This window comes from Brachionichthys hirsutus, chromosome 15 (genome assembly GCF_040956055.1).
Source record: "Brachionichthys hirsutus isolate HB-005 chromosome 15, CSIRO-AGI_Bhir_v1, whole genome shotgun sequence".
Taxonomy (NCBI): Eukaryota; Metazoa; Chordata; class Actinopteri; order Lophiiformes; family Brachionichthyidae; genus Brachionichthys; species Brachionichthys hirsutus.
The window spans coordinates 7,441,008-7,456,505 of record NC_090911.1 but is presented as its reverse complement, the minus strand read 5'-3'; the positions used below and the strand labels follow the sequence as shown (position 1 = coordinate 7,456,505).

The 15,498-nt window shown below is 44.2% G+C and overlaps 3 protein-coding genes across 8 annotated transcripts; 1 reads left to right on the top strand and 2 right to left on the bottom strand.

Moving 5' to 3' along the window:
- The first annotated feature begins 188 nt into the window (after positions 1 to 188).
- On the top strand, positions 189 to 7,739 carry LOC137904244 (elongation factor 1-delta-like). 5 transcript variants are annotated; one of them, XM_068748397.1, is made up of 10 exons: positions 222 to 271; positions 613 to 634; positions 1,797 to 2,405; positions 3,312 to 3,441; positions 4,676 to 4,732; positions 5,498 to 5,588; positions 5,670 to 5,773; positions 6,011 to 6,211; positions 6,759 to 6,953; positions 7,574 to 7,739. In XM_068748397.1, the coding sequence occupies exons 3-10, from the start codon at positions 1,834 to 1,836 to the stop codon at positions 7,610 to 7,612; spliced, it is 1,389 nt and encodes a 462-aa protein (XP_068604498.1). In that variant the 5' UTR covers positions 222 to 271; positions 613 to 634; positions 1,797 to 1,833; the 3' UTR covers positions 7,613 to 7,739. The 5 variants fall into 5 exon arrangements, with proteins under 5 accessions (XP_068604500.1, XP_068604501.1, XP_068604502.1 ...); XM_068748399.1 differs by lacking the exon at positions 1,797 to 2,405 and having other exon boundaries at positions 189 to 271; positions 7,574 to 7,690; XM_068748400.1 differs by lacking the exon at positions 1,797 to 2,405 and having other exon boundaries at positions 203 to 271; positions 564 to 634; positions 7,574 to 7,690.
- Positions 7,653 to 11,069, bottom strand: LOC137904243 (tripartite motif-containing protein 16-like protein). Its single transcript, XM_068748396.1, has 7 exons — positions 10,370 to 11,069; positions 9,501 to 9,587; positions 9,191 to 9,424; positions 8,696 to 8,855; positions 8,569 to 8,619; positions 8,385 to 8,444; positions 7,653 to 8,300 (listed from the first exon to the last, which is right to left on the bottom strand). Exons 1-7 carry the CDS (start codon positions 10,967 to 10,969, stop codon positions 7,774 to 7,776), a joined length of 1,719 nt encoding a protein of 572 aa, XP_068604497.1. The 5' UTR covers positions 10,970 to 11,069; the 3' UTR covers positions 7,653 to 7,773.
- Positions 11,070 to 11,525: 456 nt separating this feature from the next.
- Positions 11,526 to 14,213, bottom strand: ftr67 (finTRIM family, member 67). 2 transcript variants are annotated; one of them, XM_068748403.1, is made up of 7 exons: positions 13,611 to 14,213; positions 13,174 to 13,269; positions 12,552 to 12,785; positions 12,318 to 12,477; positions 12,137 to 12,238; positions 11,726 to 11,824; positions 11,526 to 11,650 (listed from the first exon to the last, which is right to left on the bottom strand). In XM_068748403.1, exons 1-7 carry the CDS (start codon positions 14,208 to 14,210, stop codon positions 11,583 to 11,585), a joined length of 1,359 nt encoding a protein of 452 aa, XP_068604504.1. In that variant the 5' UTR covers positions 14,211 to 14,213; the 3' UTR covers positions 11,526 to 11,582. The 2 variants fall into 2 exon arrangements, with proteins under 2 accessions (XP_068604504.1, XP_068604503.1); XM_068748402.1 differs by having other exon boundaries at positions 11,726 to 11,803; positions 13,611 to 14,210.
- Between the last annotated feature and the right edge of the window lie 1,285 nt (positions 14,214 to 15,498).

The following is a 15,498-nucleotide window of genomic DNA, read 5'->3' as shown; positions in this document are numbered from 1 at the left end:
TTACAAAGTAACAATGGCAATTTGCATTTATTAATTTTAAATAATTCTCGAAAGACATTTTTGTTTAAATATTGTTTTTATTTGATAATATGTTTCAGAAAGACGAAATACAAGTGAAAAATAACATAGGGGGGTTCCCTCCTCCCCCCCCTTATGTAACTGAAGAATACAGTGGCCCAGCCCCTCCGCCAGCCCTCTTCCCCCGTCGGATTGCAGCGAAGCGGTGCGCGAAGTGACAGTAAAAGAAATTAAACATCGATTTAAACAAAGAGTAAGTGTGCCAAAGTTGTACTTTCACGACCTACAGCGGAAACAGCCAGAGAGATGTTTGTGAAGCGCAGACGCTATTTTTTTAAAACTCTTTAGTCTTCTGAACGCCACGTGTTCGGTGGAACTACTCGTTGCTGAGTGTGCTAACTTTAGTCTAGGGAGCAGCAACGCCTGCTACAGTGTGCATGCCTGCTGTCATAGCGATCATGGTTGTTTTTGTTAAAGTACCTGTGAAGTTAAATATGTTTCGATGTTGCCATTCCTCAAACGCGGAATGAATTGTAATCCCGCAGGTGTGCTTGTGTCATAAATGTTGCGTGTTCTCTTGTTTCTGGGCGTTAGCGTCCCATTCCAGTCACCAAAGGTGAGTTGATGATTTTTGAAGCTGCCTTTCAGCTGATTTGCTCAGTTTTTGCTTCCTTTTTTGGTGTTTCTAATTTTACAATCACTTGCAAGTTTAAACCTTTCCAAATCCAGTTATTTTTTTATATAACAGAGCTGGGAGAAATTCAACCTTAATAGGATTAAAATGCTGAATTCTGTAGAAACTAATCAGCGCTGTCGCTTTGGAGGCTGCAGATGTTTGGTTTGCATGACTTAAAAACATTTCATAAACTTCAGATGTCACTTCCTTACTTTTTCAAAGAATAATTTTTTTCTGTTAAATAGCATAAATTTGGAACAATATGTTAAAAAATATGTTTTGATTGACTAATTTCCACTCACAAAATATTGGAAAACGTTCTTAAATTAACAGTGAAACCCAACATCTGGCTAAAGTCTCCAAAAATAATCAATCATCTCTTGCATCAGTCTCTTTGAAACCCACATTTCCTCTTTGCCCAATCAATAGTTTAATCTTAACAGTTCCACATGAACATCACATTTATTACGGGAGTGTTATATTAGTCTGCATTTGTTTTAAGTAATTAAAAAACAATGGATTATGTATCTTCAATAATTGGTCTTGCTATGTTTTCATTTCAAGCATGAAATTCTATATTTTTGTATGTTTTATTTGGGTTGCCACTTTTGCCTGCTTGTTTAAAGGCAGTTCTGCTGTTAAAATCATTTGGATTGTCTTTAATTAAATTTAAATTCATGTGAATGTTTGGTTTTTAATCTTTTTATGGTGATGTGAATAATTTGAATAATTACTTTTTTCAAATGCACAATCGTAGCAAAGCTTCCTTATTAATTGGACACAATGTATGCTGGTTGATTGTTTTTAATGTATATTATAGCTTCTTCTTTTTTTTTTGCCTCACCCCACACTTGAAATATCTTCTGTGTGTTTCAAGTTAAAATTGTTGTTTCTTAATGAGACATTTTAAAACAGCAAAACGACTATTAGGAGTTGGTGTTAAATGAGGCTTTTTTTTTTAATTCTAGCATTAATGACATATTGCATTCCTGAAAATTTGTAGTAAAATGAAAATGTAAGATATTATATATTAGCTGATGTATGAAGTTTTGATGCCAACTTCACTCAGCGCCTGCTGTCACTTCTTTCCTGTCACAAAAAGTGAGTAGAGCAACAACGTCAAGAGGGTTGAAGAAGAAATGTCTCAGTCTTTGCCAAACAGTCAGCAGGGAGTTGCTGCAGAAGTTGGGTCGGACCGGCCCGTTTACATCCCCATTAACGAGAGACGCGACGTCAGCGGAGAGAAAGACCAGCAGCCACCTTTGTCCCAGTCGGAGAGTCAGAGCTCTGGGCCTGAAGAGGAGTGCTTGAGCCCCTCCGTGGAGGGGAGCGGGTCTCGCGGTCAGAGCCCCGTCCTGCAGGGCATGCAGGCGGACGCAGTTTGGCACCAGCGCAGTCCCTTTGAGCATGCAGAGGGCAACTACCAGCGCTGGCTCGCTAATAGCAGTGGGCAACTTTCGTCCTCGCCAAGGAGCCCAACCACCAGGGGCTTCTTGAGCTTCCAGTCCAGCTCCAGACGCGGCCGTGGTCAACAGCATAATCAGGAGCAGCCCGTCACTATTGTGAAAGCCTCTGGTATCCGCCAGCGCCATTACTTTCGAGGTCGCACTCGCACCACCTCGGAGAGCGAGCGAGGGACCAGAGGCGGCAGGGAGCCGGCCCAGAGGAAGAGAGGCTTCTCTGAGACGGAAAGCAGGCCCGCATGGGACAAGTATGGCACATCCTTACAAGGAATGGGAGAGACTTGATGTGTTTAACTGGGATAATCTTTTTCTCAATTGTCTGTCTGCATTTTGTTTGGCTTTTTTTTTAATTTAAGCTAATTTATTGTGTGTAATATTTGATATGTGGCTTTATGGAGGAGTTCTGTTCTGCGTTTCTCTTTTCTTTGTTCCCCCCACCCCCCCCCCCCCCCGGCTGCATCCACCTAAAATAAAGGCCCTTGAAAGATGAACCTCGCTCAGCCTTTCCCACAGTGCAATGCAGCATCTTAAGGCACTGTGTTGGCGTGCAATGAAGGCAGATTACGATGTCGCTTAATTGCCGTACAAAATATTTTTCACCATGAAAACTTCCAAGAGTTGCAAGATCTTAAGTTATGAAGTCTGTGCGGGTCGTTCCAGAATCGGATGACATTCCCATCAGCATGCATTTTCTTACCCATACCCATCAAGTCTGGCATTGTGTTGCTGTCGCTTCTTCTTTTGTGTGTGTGTACAGCATGCGCACTGCCGTGTCGTGAAACTGGATCTGTGTTTGATGATCGTGTAACAAAGCTGTGCTGTCGCTGAGGGTCGAAGGCAGTTTTGTTTGATGGTCCAGACGGGCGGCTGCTTTTGACTGCAGAAAGTAAATGTTCTGCTTGCTGCAGTTGCATGTCAGCAAAATGTGCAATCGCTTTCCTGCCGGTCCAGTTATGTTCTGCTGCCTCGTCTTCACGGTGTAGATGTTTCTGCCGATCATTCCTCCTCACTGACTGTCGGGCTGTAACGACTCCTGGTCGTGGCTGTTAACTTGTAGAAACGTTTGGATGCAAATCAGTTTATGGAGTGTGATTTATTTTTTTATTTTTTTTGCATTAAATTACATTAACTGAATTTTTGACTTCTTCCCTCAGTAACAACATGAGTGGACTGCAGTGCCTCGCGTCTGAGAAAATCTGGTTCGACAAACACCGGTACGATGAAGCAGAGATGCACTTCTACGCTGGAACCAATGGACCCACCACAAAAGAGCAACAGCAACAGGTAACGTAAACACACATTTGGGAAGATGTGCTGCTGCTGCATAAACATCTGCGTGTCCTAGTTACTCCGGATAATCTGCAAATCACACTGGTACATTTTATGGTGGTGGGCACTTTGTTGTTTTTGATGAAAATGTTTCAGATTTTAGTTCGACGTGTCCGAAGAGGGAACGTGACGGCTGCACCGTGAGAGGTCGCGGTAGGGTCGGGTCATCGACCCGGTTTGTTTACCCTCATATCTGCTGCCAAGATGTGTGTAACCTTTGCAAGGCACAAAGCCCCATAGCCAACATGCATCAGATCATAAATGCCCAGAAATGATGACATATTTAGAAGCATTGTCGCCTTTCAGATTATTTAAATGTATTGTTTTTGTCTGTGTTTGTCTCTGCCCCCACTTCATCGCTGCTTTGCTACACGTAGCTGCTGGAGAGAAGTTAGTGGTGCTGGAATGTCCAGCAGGCCCTGTGAGGAATGTCTGCTGAGCTAAAAATGACACAGTTGTAGATCCCGGGACTCACTGTTGATGTCGGAGGAAAGATCGTGTCGGCATTATTTCCTTATTTCATGCGGTTGAGAAGAAAATTGGGATGTTCTTGCTCCATTTTTTGGCCCTTTCGTGTGGTTACTCCGTCCGCAATTTCACTGCGTTCTGTCAGTTCTGTCATCACGTCAGTAACCTTGACTTTATTATTAATGTGATGAGGAGACACAAATGTTGAATGGAAGAAAGTGCTCTTAATTTTGTTTGCAAGAAGATGGATGGATGGGCATTTTCTAGGAACCGTTTTTGTTACAAGCTGGGTGCCGAAGGACCGCTTGCACAACAAAGTGTTAAATGACGGTTAACTAGGAAAAGTCTTGGAGAGAAATGGCTTTTGTCTGAACGCTTGACAACGATGGGGATGCATACATGTAAACCAATCCTTTAAAGTCGCTCAGCTGGGAAGGGACTGGTAGCGTCAGATTCTAAAGCCCCACGACGCAAACGTGTGATTAAGACTTGGAAAAAGGCTCCCGTGCAGCTGCAGACTTGGTTGATGCTGGGTGGGTGCTGCTGCTGCAGTTTTAAATATGGCCTCATCCCATTTCTCTGACGGTATCGACTTCTGTTTCTATTGCGTTACTGGCGACTCTGAAGTTAAATCGTTTGGCATCAAACCGACCTACGGCCTCAGCTTCTTGTATTTTGTGTTTTCCCTTCTTAATATTGCCGTGCGCTTGATTGGGTGCAGGTAAAAAAAAACCTTCAACAGGCCAAAGGGCGCCAGCAGAAGCGTCAGCACAGGAATGTAAGTTTTCTCCCTCACACTTTGCTGTTCAGGCCTGCATGCGGCATGGCTGCGACCGACAGCCCACATGCGCCGGCTGCGTCTGCTGCTGCGTGACGTGGACTTGCGTCTCACCCTTCACCAACATCTTGCCATCCTGCATTTTTTCTTTTTTTATTTTAAAGGTGTAACGCATTATAACAACTGGTTCAGGCTAATTTTGAAGCTGGAATTTGATTGTGGATAAATAAATAATAATTGCAAATAAATCTGATGTCGAAAGTTCCATTTCCATGTCTTTCCATCATTCAAGCTTCCTTTGTGTGACTTCATAATTGAGTGATCAATAATTGATGAATGTGGAATGAGTGGTTTGACATTTTGAGAAACGTTTGGCTCTAGTTAAATTTAGGCATGAATGAGGCGAGCTCGTATCCAAACATACAAAAAATGTTTTAAACCATATTAAAGACAAATGTTTTCTCAATGTCAAACCATTCCCTTGTATTTCTGCTTAAAAAGAGTGAATGGTGCGAAAGGAATCAACGTTGTAATGACTTTTTCAAGTTCATAATCTTCGCATAGGGTTTGTAATTGGGACTCGTTCTCACTTTCATTGTCTTAGACTTAAGGTGTATCCAAAAAATCATTTGTAATGGATTTACAGGTGCATGTTTCTTTTTTCTTTTTCCGCTTACGTTGTCTGTTCAAGCTTGAGTTGAGCCACACTTTGAACTCTGACCTGCGATCAGACACTTGCAAATTAACGCGATTGTCTTTCCGTAGTCTTCCTCACATGCACGGGGAGAACAGGAGATGACTTCACGGATGAAGAACATGGAACTGGAAAACCAAACGTTGCAAACATTGCACAAAGGTTTAAGTCACTAATTTCCTCGCCTTTCTGATCTTGCGTTCGCGTGTTGCACTGCGTTCATTTCTACTGTTTTTTAAACAGTCGAAACGGTTATGGAGGATATGAGAGCAGCCTTGCAGATGCTGGCGTCGAGAGTGGCTGTTCTGGAAAAGTCCACTGCACCAGCCGCTGCCCCGCGTGCTGAGGTAGACGACTCTGAATTCAGTCGGTGTTTGTAAAAGTACTGCGTGTTTAAATGTTTATGTTCAATCCCCTCATCCATTTTTGTCTTTTCTGCTTTCTGACATTTGCATTTCTTGATTGAGGTTGTTGGGTTTGGTACCGAGTTTACAGAAACTCTTTGTAATAATATTGTATTTTGTACTATTCTCTTTTCACAATATTTTAATTGTCTAAACGGAAGTTTAACATTATTTCGCCAGATTGTTCCAGTCCAGGCTGCGCCAGTGAAAAAGGTGGAAAATGACGACGACGATGACGACGACATTGATTTGTTTGGCAGTGAAGAAGATGACGAGGAGGCATCCCGCCTTAAGCAGGAACGCCTGGATGCCTACGCAGCCAAGAAGGCCAAAAAACCCACCATCATTGCCAAGTCATCGATCCTGTTGGACGTCAAGCCGGTACGTAGTCTCAAGCCGGTGACGCACGGCTTTGGGCTTTTTACTGTTACATTTCATGTATACTGTATTGGTGCAGTTTGCATCCTCTGGATATCTTTGTGGAAAAAAATGTACACACAACATAACATAACATAATGTGAATGTGTTGCACATTTACAGTAAAACTGTCTGAAATGCATCAGAAACTTTCACAGTTCAGACACGTGACGCAAATAAAATTGAGTTTAATACTTGAAGAGCACAAATGCACAAAAATATTAACTTGGCTTTATATCAAATTGATAATCCAAGAAAGCCAAATCAATTTACCTCTGGACCTCAGATACTCTGTGGATAAATATAGTTGATTGTGTTGCTATGTCAACGCTATAAAACAAGAGTTATGACTTTGTCAACCTTCCATCGTTAGTTGTATTGAACAGTTTATAATCAATGGACAGCCCCTATTAAAGGGTGTGTTCATGGCAGAGCGGCGCTAATTTGCAGGCAAATGTTTTGGGCCGCTTTGTGAAATATTGATCACTAATACCGGCCTCTGTTCCGGCAGTGGGATGATGAGACCGACATGGTGAAGCTGGAGGAGTGCGTGCGCTCGGTGCAGGTGGATGGGCTGCTGTGGGGAGCAGCTAAACTGGTTCCAGTTGGCTACGGCATCAAAAAGCTGCAGATCAGCTGCGTGGTTGAAGACGACAAAGTCGGCACAGACATCCTGGAGGAGGAGATCACAAAGTTTGAGGACTATGTAAGTGACAATTCGTTTGAATTATGCCGTGGTCTTGGTGAGTACTTGATTCTGATTGGACTCAGTTGGTGTTCATTACCTGGATAGGGTAGCCATTATTTCCTAATAAATAGATGTAGATGAACTCCACAGGTGTTGAAATTTTAATAGCATAAAAACCTGAATTGGTTTAAAACGTATTATCTGAGCATTGTATAAATGGGAAAGTACTTATTAATCGATCAATCGAATATTTTAATTCGGTGCTCAGATTTGGGAAAATATAATTACAAGATTCTCGACTAAGGTCTTTAGTATGTTTTTTAATTTGTAGTTGCACTGTAGTAATCTAGTTATGAAGCAGGTCAATAATTTATCCCTTGACCTTATTTTGAAGGAGTGACTCCTTTTTAAGCTTCCTGACTGCTTCTATTGTGGAGACATTTTGACTTCTGTGTCGTTGTCTCTGGGTAGATTTATTCGGGATCGTGGTAGTGAATTTATATCCCAAAATGAGAAACATCGTCTGACGAACATTTTTATTGTATTTAAATAACTGCCTTAATGTACAATAAATCAACGTTGCAATGAAATGTCCAAACAAATGAGCCTAGTCTTACTGATTCTCCTTTTCTTTGTAGATCCAGAGCGTCGATGTTGCTGCGTTCAATAAGATCTGATCTCCAAGTTCTCCGTGCTGTTCCCAGCGTGCGTGCCTATTAAAAGTTCTGAGCTTAAACATTGGTCTCTGTTTCATTGTTTGGTCCCAGATTAAAAATATATATATAATAATTTCACGAGATTGAGAAGTGTAAATACTAGAGTGGAGTGCAGCCATTGTTTATAGAGAGCACAGCTTCATAGAAGATCCCAATCCCACCCAAAATCCTGGATATACAGGCTGGTTGAATGTCGTTTTGACTTTGTGGAGTAAAACCATTGTATCAGAAATGTTATAGAAAGACAAAGTCCCAGCCCTGAAGTCCAGGTAGATTCCAATCCTCCTGCAGCAGGGAGCAGCGATGACCACGCTCTCCTTATTGTGCTGAAACGAACAGGATGAGTTGGAACAATCGAGGCTCCAGGATTTGGAGTTGTGTCCAAGCTTGCTGTCGCTCCCTCCTCCGCTCCTGTTCATGTTTTTGTAGCAGGCGCCGATGGAAACCCCTCCTTTACCGGCCCACTCCACCTCCCAGTAGCAGCGGCCAGCCATCCCGGCTCTGCACAGCACCTGTGCCCAGCTGGTGAAGCGGGCCGAGTGATCTGGGTAGGGCTGCGGCTCTGGCAGAGTGGTCACCCCTCTGTGGCCGTCGGAGAAGCTGAGATAAGGGTTGGCCGTGTTCGGGTCCAGGGTGATGTCGTTGCGATCTGGAAACGTTGGATGTTTTCAGGCACAGAGTTTTACCATTGTTTCAAGATGAATATCAAGACTTTTCCAACGATCATACTCACAATGTAGAAAATCAGCTCTCGACTTGGGCTCTGCGTTGTATTGGATGTCTTTGTCTTTTGCTGCGAGACATATGTAGAGGGACATTAATCACGAGAGGACGCTAATGCTAAAAGATGTTTGGTTTCCATCGACCTTCAGTTCTGATTTGAAAAGGGAGGGGTTAGTAAACTTCCAAAAACATACCTTTAGTTTTTTCAGACGTTCTTTGATTAGTGGTTTCCTTCAGAGAGAATACTGGGAATGCAGAAAAGTAAAGACGATTAACTTTACAAACATTAAACGTAACCACGATGACAGGTAAGAGACGCACCCTTATCAGAGATCCTGTTGAATTCCCTCTCCAGTGATTCGTCGAGACTGTCTTTGAGATCAGCCAATGCGCCTCTCATTCTTTTATACATCAGATATGGAAGGGCGTCAGTGTTTGGAATCTCCACGGTCTTCGTCGTCAAGTGAAGGGACTTGGACTCCTGCATTGACGACAGATCGATTAAAGCATCGTCTCTTTACTGGGAAATGTCTGACCCGATCAATACATGGTAACGTTACCAAATACTTTATAGTACTTGGAGCCTTTGGTTCAGCATTTAATCATTATTAATATCAAATAAAAGTTATGGGATGCGTCTAGATGTCGTGGTTAAACAGACATGTGACTTATGGAATCTAAAAAAACACAATTTGTCATTTCATTCATGTCATTTTGTGAACAAACAAACTTCGGTCGCTCAGCCCAACTCATTAAATGAGGCAACACACCCGGGATTAGGATTAAAAATGCGTCGTCTCAGTTATTGCTCGGTACCTCAAGGAAGTGGATGTGGTCCTCCGAACGGGAGAGCCGCACCAGCTCAGACTCGGCCCTCCTCACCGCCGCCGCCTCCCTCTGCGTCTCCTCCAGCAGCTCCTCTACCCGACTGAGCGCTGCTCTCTCCTGGACTCGGAGCAGCTCCTTCACCTCGCCGCTTTGTTTCTCGATGGAGCGGATCAGCCTGGACAGGATCCTCTCGCTCTCCTCCACCGCCGCCTCCGTGGAGTGCTGAGGAGAACACGCGTCGCCTTGTTGTCAAGCGGGTCAACATTTTTGAGGCTCCTTGTATGGACTTGCCGCTCACCTTGATGTATCGGACAACATATCGGAGTTCCTTATCTGCGTCCTTCAGTTTCTGCAGAGACTTCAAAGAGGCCTCCTGGAGTTTTTTCTGAGAGAATAGAACAGGATGGAAGATTGAGTTTACAGTGGAGAAAAGGGTTTTATTGCAAAAGGAGGGCCTGTAAGTGTACGCAGTAACATCAGAACAAGACACCCTCGACTCGACACCCTAATGCTGAGACGTCAAATCAGAAAGATAAAAAAAAAAAAACACGCAGGTCCTTCATCTGAGAAAGCAGATATTCAAACTCAGCCGGTCCATCAGCAGAGTCAGCAGCAGCTCAGAGGCAGATCACTATCATCACTTTAGGCTTAGACCCAAGACTACATGAAGGTCTTCCAGAGGAGAAACATATATATACAGTATATATCTATAAATATAAATATAAAGAAAGCACAAACGGGGGTTTGCTCTACCGCTGCAAGTGAAAAACAAAATACAAAACCGACTAAAACCAGTTTATTAGTGTTACACTGTCATTAAGTAGGAAACAGAATAACCATAAGCTTTGAACGTACAATTAGTTTTAATTGATATGCATGGCATAAAGACATCATCCGAAAGTGAGATGATGATGTCACAGTGATGTCATAGTGATGTCATCAGGGTTATTTCTGGCTACTCCAGAACAACAACAAAAAGAAAATACATGAATGAATGTCTTTAAAGAATTAATCTCGAATCTAATCTTTTCATGTACAACATCCAAGCAGAAAGATAATAATAATAATAATAATAATAATACATTTTATTTATATAGCGCTTTTCTGAGAACTCAAAGACGCTTAAGATAAACTCCGTGTCCGGCCGGCCGCGTTAAACGGACCCACCTGCCGCTCCGCTCTCTCCTCCGCCACCGGCACCGCGTCGTGGTTCGCGTGACTCTCCTTCACGCACAGCGAGCACGCGAACCGCAGGTCGGTGCGGCAGAACAGCCGCAGCGACCTGTCGTGCTGCGGACACAGCGCGGCCTCTCTCGGCTGCTCTCCGGCCGGGAGCAGCCGGTGGGCCTTCCCGTGGAAGCGTTCGTTGTGGACCCGCAGGTGATCCGAACAGAAGGACTCCGAGCACGTCAGGCACCATCTGACCGCTTTGGGTTTCTTCCCGGTACAAACGCCGCATCTCGCTTCCTTGGGTTTATTCCGGGGTTGAGCCGCCGCCGCCGCTGCTTCTTGCGAGCCCGACTGCTGGAACTTCTCCACCACTTCGGCCAGGACGGTGTTCCTGCTCAGCAGCGGTCTGGGGTTGAACGCCTGCCGGCACTGAGGGCAGCTGAACGGGCCTTTCTGCTTGGGCCTGTTCCAGTAGTCTTCGATGCAGTCCAGGCAGTAGCTGTGCCCGCAGGGGATGGTCGCCGGGTCTCGGAGGACCTCCAGGCACACCGAGCAACAGAACTGGTCTTGTTCAATAGAGATAGTAGCCGCTGCCATTTCTCACTCACTCTGAGGAGCCTGATCACACACACACAAATGAAGGTGCAATGGTGGGCGTGGCCAACAGGTGAGCTCATAACAAGTTCTCGAGTTTCATTTTAGCGACGGCCTTGAATCCCTCCAATCACAGCCGGGCAAGCCAAAGCAATGTTTCGACCTTTGACCCGCCCCTCAACGCTCATTGGTTCACTTCAGAGGCGGTGACCTACGGACGCTGTTTGACGTAAACGTAGAACACAAAAGGTGCGTTTGTGTGTTCAAGTCAACCTGTTGTTCGACTTATTTGTCCACAGAACAATACAAATTGAGTAAACACTGTGCTAAGTTTCAGGTGATTGTTTTTTGTTTTTTTTATGTTAAATCGTAATTTGTTACAAACACATCTACAAAGGAAATATATTAAAGGCCTATAATTACCTGAATCGCAATGAAAATAATTATACAAAATAATGGAGATTTAAAAGTTTTAAATATTGAAGTATGACATGGTGAGTTCAGTCCTGCTTAAATACTTGTAAACATTGTCCAACTTTGTCTTTTTGTGTGTCTTCCAAATCTTTTGCTCTTCTCTGTTCACACCCGCTCCGGTCATGCAAATATTGCTGCAGGTTTATTTCCTCCTGGGGTGAGCGCGTCGCTGAATGTGTCTCTGTCTGGATCCCGAGGAGAGTTTGGAGCCTGAGCAGATGGAGAATAAATTATTAACCTGCAGAAGCCTGAACTTTACGCCATGTTTAATACTAAAATACATACCAAGCGGCGAGAAGGAAAAGGTAGGGGGAACCGGTCCTGGAGTGAGGAAGGGATTGAGCGGGTTCACAGGACTCTGGTCTACATCGGGAGGAGGGATCACTGTCAATACAAAGAGAGCGAACAAGACATTTGTCCAGCATTTCACGTCGTCTAACTCAAGACTTAGTATTTAAGAGAAGATAAATATCACAGATTAACTGGTAATCGGACAATTACAGGTCAGGTTAATTTCATTTATGGAATCTGAAATCACATGCCCCCCCCCCCCCCCCCACACCCCCAAGTTAACTACGAAGAGCATTGTGAGAGTCTAAACTACAAGTTATATCAGAAGTTTGTCATCTTTATAATTTCTGACCCATCATCACCATTGTCTTTTTTGTGTGGATGAGCCCATGTGGATAGACTCACCTTTGACCTCTTCCATTTGCACAGACGCTTGACCGCCGCCGGGCTGTGTCGTGTCGAGCTGTGCAGCAGCACCGGGATGATCGACTATTGTGACCCCTTTCACTACGAGACGCAGAAATCCCATTAGGAGCCGACAGGATAGTTTGAACAAAAGCGATAATAAAAGCCTTTTTGTATCTACCTCTCTCGTAGATGCAGACAAATCCTTCCTGGCAGACTTCCTGTAACAGTCCTTGAAAATCGGACACCGCTGTCATCACTGGGCCAAAAGCGAGGCTGGGATCAGCGATGACCGAGGGCAAAGCTGACAACACGGCTGGCGCCGGCAGAGACTGACAACCCTGGAGTGTGCAAATCAAGACAAGTCCGAGTTGTGGCGTTTGCGATAACGTCTTTAAAATCTGAGCGGCATCACCTGAAGGAAACTGACGTGGTCCTCGGTACGGGAAAGCTTGTCCAGTTCAGCCTCGGTCACCTTCAGCTCAGTGATATCCTTTTGGATTTTCTCCAGCAATTGCTCAGCTTGACTGACGGCCGTCGTCTTCTGGGCGTTAATCAGCTCCCTCGCCTCAAAGTGTTTCAGCTCGATCAAGCGAATCAGTTCGGTGAAGGTGGCGTCGCTCTCTTCTGCCGCCGACCTGGCCGCCCGCTGCACGGAGACACAGCCAAACACAAGCGGGCTCGGCTCGATGTCCAGAAGAGGCTCGCTGCTTCAAGACCATATGTCACTGAATTTAGATCATTTCGGGGTCACGACATTGTAAATATACCACCATCATGATGTCACGGTGGCGTCATGTTACTCAGATCTGCCTCGTGCCGATTTAAGTACCGTAATACGACCTAATTCCTCGACCCTGGAAACCTTCTAAATTCTGTATTCACACTTGAAAAGGAGAAAACTGTAATCAATGCCTCCTATAAAATGTAATAACAACAACACGGTGCATCATTTTCATGGCTCTGGAGTAGGTGAGCTACGCTCATGGCCCGTGTGGCTGGAGCTGCCTTCTAACGGGCTCGGTGCCGGTACTCACAGTGAGAGAGAAAATGGCTTGTCTCAGCTCCTGGGTTGCCTTTTCTCTTTGATGGATGCTCACCTGAGAGCTCAGCTTCATTTCCCCGATCTGCTTCTGAGGAAAGATATCGGAACAGTTGGAAACTGAAATCAAGTTTGCTTCATGGATATGTTGGTGTCTGCTGTGTATAATATATATATATATACACACACACACTGATTGATCATCCCTATATATATAACTAGTAACTCGCTCGCTCATGTGGAAATGTATGATTGTTACAACTTTGCTCTACTTGTAATCACCAGATTCTGTTTCCGCCATCAGAGTAAGTGTTGCGCATTGATTGTCCAAGCCCCCCCCCCCCCCCCCCCGACCCCGTCCTCTGTATTTAAATAGATACGACTGGCCCCATCGATCATCCCTATGCCGGCCCAATCAGATCCTCTGATTACCTTCTTGTCTTGCATCTCGCCCTCAGCCAGCACCGTGTCGTGTCCTTTGTGCTCATCCGCCAGACACAGGTAACAGACGCACTGCTTGTCGGTGCGGCAGTACACCTCCAGCAGCTTGTCGTGTCGGCTGCAGATCGCCTCCTGGAGTCTCTTGCAGGCCGGCGCCAGCTTGTGCTTCTTGAAGGCGGCGGATTGGTAGTGAGGCCGGACGTGGGCATCGCAGTAGGACGCCAGACACACCAGACACGATTTCACCGCTTTGTTTTTCCTCCCGGTGCAAACGTCACACTCCACGTCGTCAGCCTCGGCAAAACAATCGTTGGAAGGCGACGCGGCGTCTTGCAGCAGCCCGGTGTTTCTGAATCTCTCCACCACGTCGGCTAACATGGTGTTTCTGGCGAGCAGAGGCCTCGGGTTAAAGTTCTTCCTGCATTGGGGGCAGGCGAAAACCCCCCGGTAGTCGTCCTGGTCCCAGTAGTTCTGTATGCAGTCCGAGCAGTAGCTATGTCCACACGGGATGGTTACGGGGTCCTTCAGCACGTCCAGACATATGGAGCAGTTGAACTGGTCCTTGTCCAGCACCACTCCAGCCTGGGCCATGGTCGCAGCGAAAACACGCAGCGAAAACACGCAGAAAAGCCTGAACGCTGGGGTTCGCTCGCCTGCTGCCTTGTTTACAGGAAGTGATAGAATTGGGGGGCGTGGTTACGCATACGTAAGCGGAAATTGTAGTAGGGAATTTTATTTTATTTTAAAAACGAATACATTGCTTAAATGTACTCCTGTAGTACTATATCTAATCTGCGTGCCGTGGGTTTTAGTTTAGTGAGATAATAATTAATTGAGTGAAGTCATTGTGGCCGCTGCCGAATCCAAAACAACAACAAATCAAGTGGTTTCGTTAGTGGGACATCGTTGTCAGTATTCATCTGAATTGTTGTAGTTACAGGCGTCCTCCACAGGGAGGCGGTGTCGCACCAGCATATAAAACAAGTATTTCCACTACACTTAAACTAGTCATTAAAACCATTAACCAAATTATTATAGTAGATCAGATTAAATAAACACTCAAAAATGATGCTCGATCACCCGAACATAGTTTCCAATATAATTTTAATTTAAAATACTTTAAAATAAATAAACACAATAACATTTGGTGCAGTATTCTCTTTCAGAAGCGTTAAACAAAGCAAAATAAAGAGGTAATGCATATCAGTGCATTAACATAAATAGCAGGTCAGACATACATTTTTATGAATTCATGTTTCCTCTTCACAGAGAACAATACTTTGGTCACAAATTAAAGCACTGTTGCATTAAGAGGAAGGTTCCAAATTTTCAATGGCACTGAACAAAACCAAACCTTATCCCATCAACAGTATTATTCTTCATACATTGCAGTTATTAAAAAAGTAAATAGCAGCCTCTTCAAATATATTCAATCAGATTCAAGCACATTCTTATCTTAATATTACAAGCAATTCTACAGAGAAGTATGATCAATTCTGTAGAAGAACAACGCAGTAGTGATAAATATGTGTCCCAAAAATCAATGACTCCCTTTCAGATAACCAAGAATTAAGAGTGTTAACTCATTTGGGTTACATTTTGTGGAACCCAAATGAGTTAACTGAAATGGGAAGATTCCATTTAAGTATTTCTTTTCATCACACCTGTATTTCCATCAGTGTAACTCTGATATTATAGGTGTAAAGTACAGCTGAGAAACAGGCACAAAACAAATCAGTTTTTTGAAAGCATGCATTGAAACCAGTGGAATATTTAACCTTTATCTATCTGTATATACATATATGTATCTGATGTTAGAGGACTCAAGACTGAAGATTGCTAAAGCCAGTCTATTCACAATCAACTGCTGACTAAACTG

Bases quoted from the DNA above. Each gene is read 5' to 3' on its own strand.
- ftr67 (XM_068748403.1), bottom strand. From the start codon at position 14,210: ATGGCCCAGGCTGGAGTGGTGCTGGACAAGGACCAGTTCAACTGCTCC. The intron at 12,786-13,173 runs GTGAGTACCGGC...GTCTCCGTGCAG, and splicing joins AAGCCATTTTCTCTCTCACT to CGGGCGGCCAGGTCGGCGGC. The intron at 12,478-12,551 runs GTGATGCCGCTC...TGCACACTCCAG, and splicing joins ACCACGTCAGTTTCCTTCAG to GGTTGTCAGTCTCTGCCGGC.
- LOC137904243 (XM_068748396.1), bottom strand. From the start codon at position 10,969: ATGGCAGCGGCTACTATCTCTATTGAACAAGACCAGTTCTGTTGCTCG. The intron at 9,588-10,369 runs GTGGGTCCGTTT...CTATTCTCTCAG, and splicing joins AGGAGAGAGCGGAGCGGCAG to AAAAAACTCCAGGAGGCCTC. The intron at 8,620-8,695 runs GTGCGTCTCTTA...CTGCATTCCCAG, and splicing joins CAACAGGATCTCTGATAAGG to TATTCTCTCTGAAGGAAACC.
- LOC137904244 (XM_068748397.1), top strand. From the start codon at position 1,834: ATGTCTCAGTCTTTGCCAAACAGTCAGCAGGGAGTTGCTGCAGAAGTT. The intron at 3,442-4,675 runs GTAACGTAAACA...GATTGGGTGCAG, and splicing joins CAAAAGAGCAACAGCAACAG to GTAAAAAAAAACCTTCAACA. The intron at 6,954-7,573 runs GTAAGTGACAAT...TTTTCTTTGTAG, and splicing joins TCACAAAGTTTGAGGACTAT to ATCCAGAGCGTCGATGTTGC.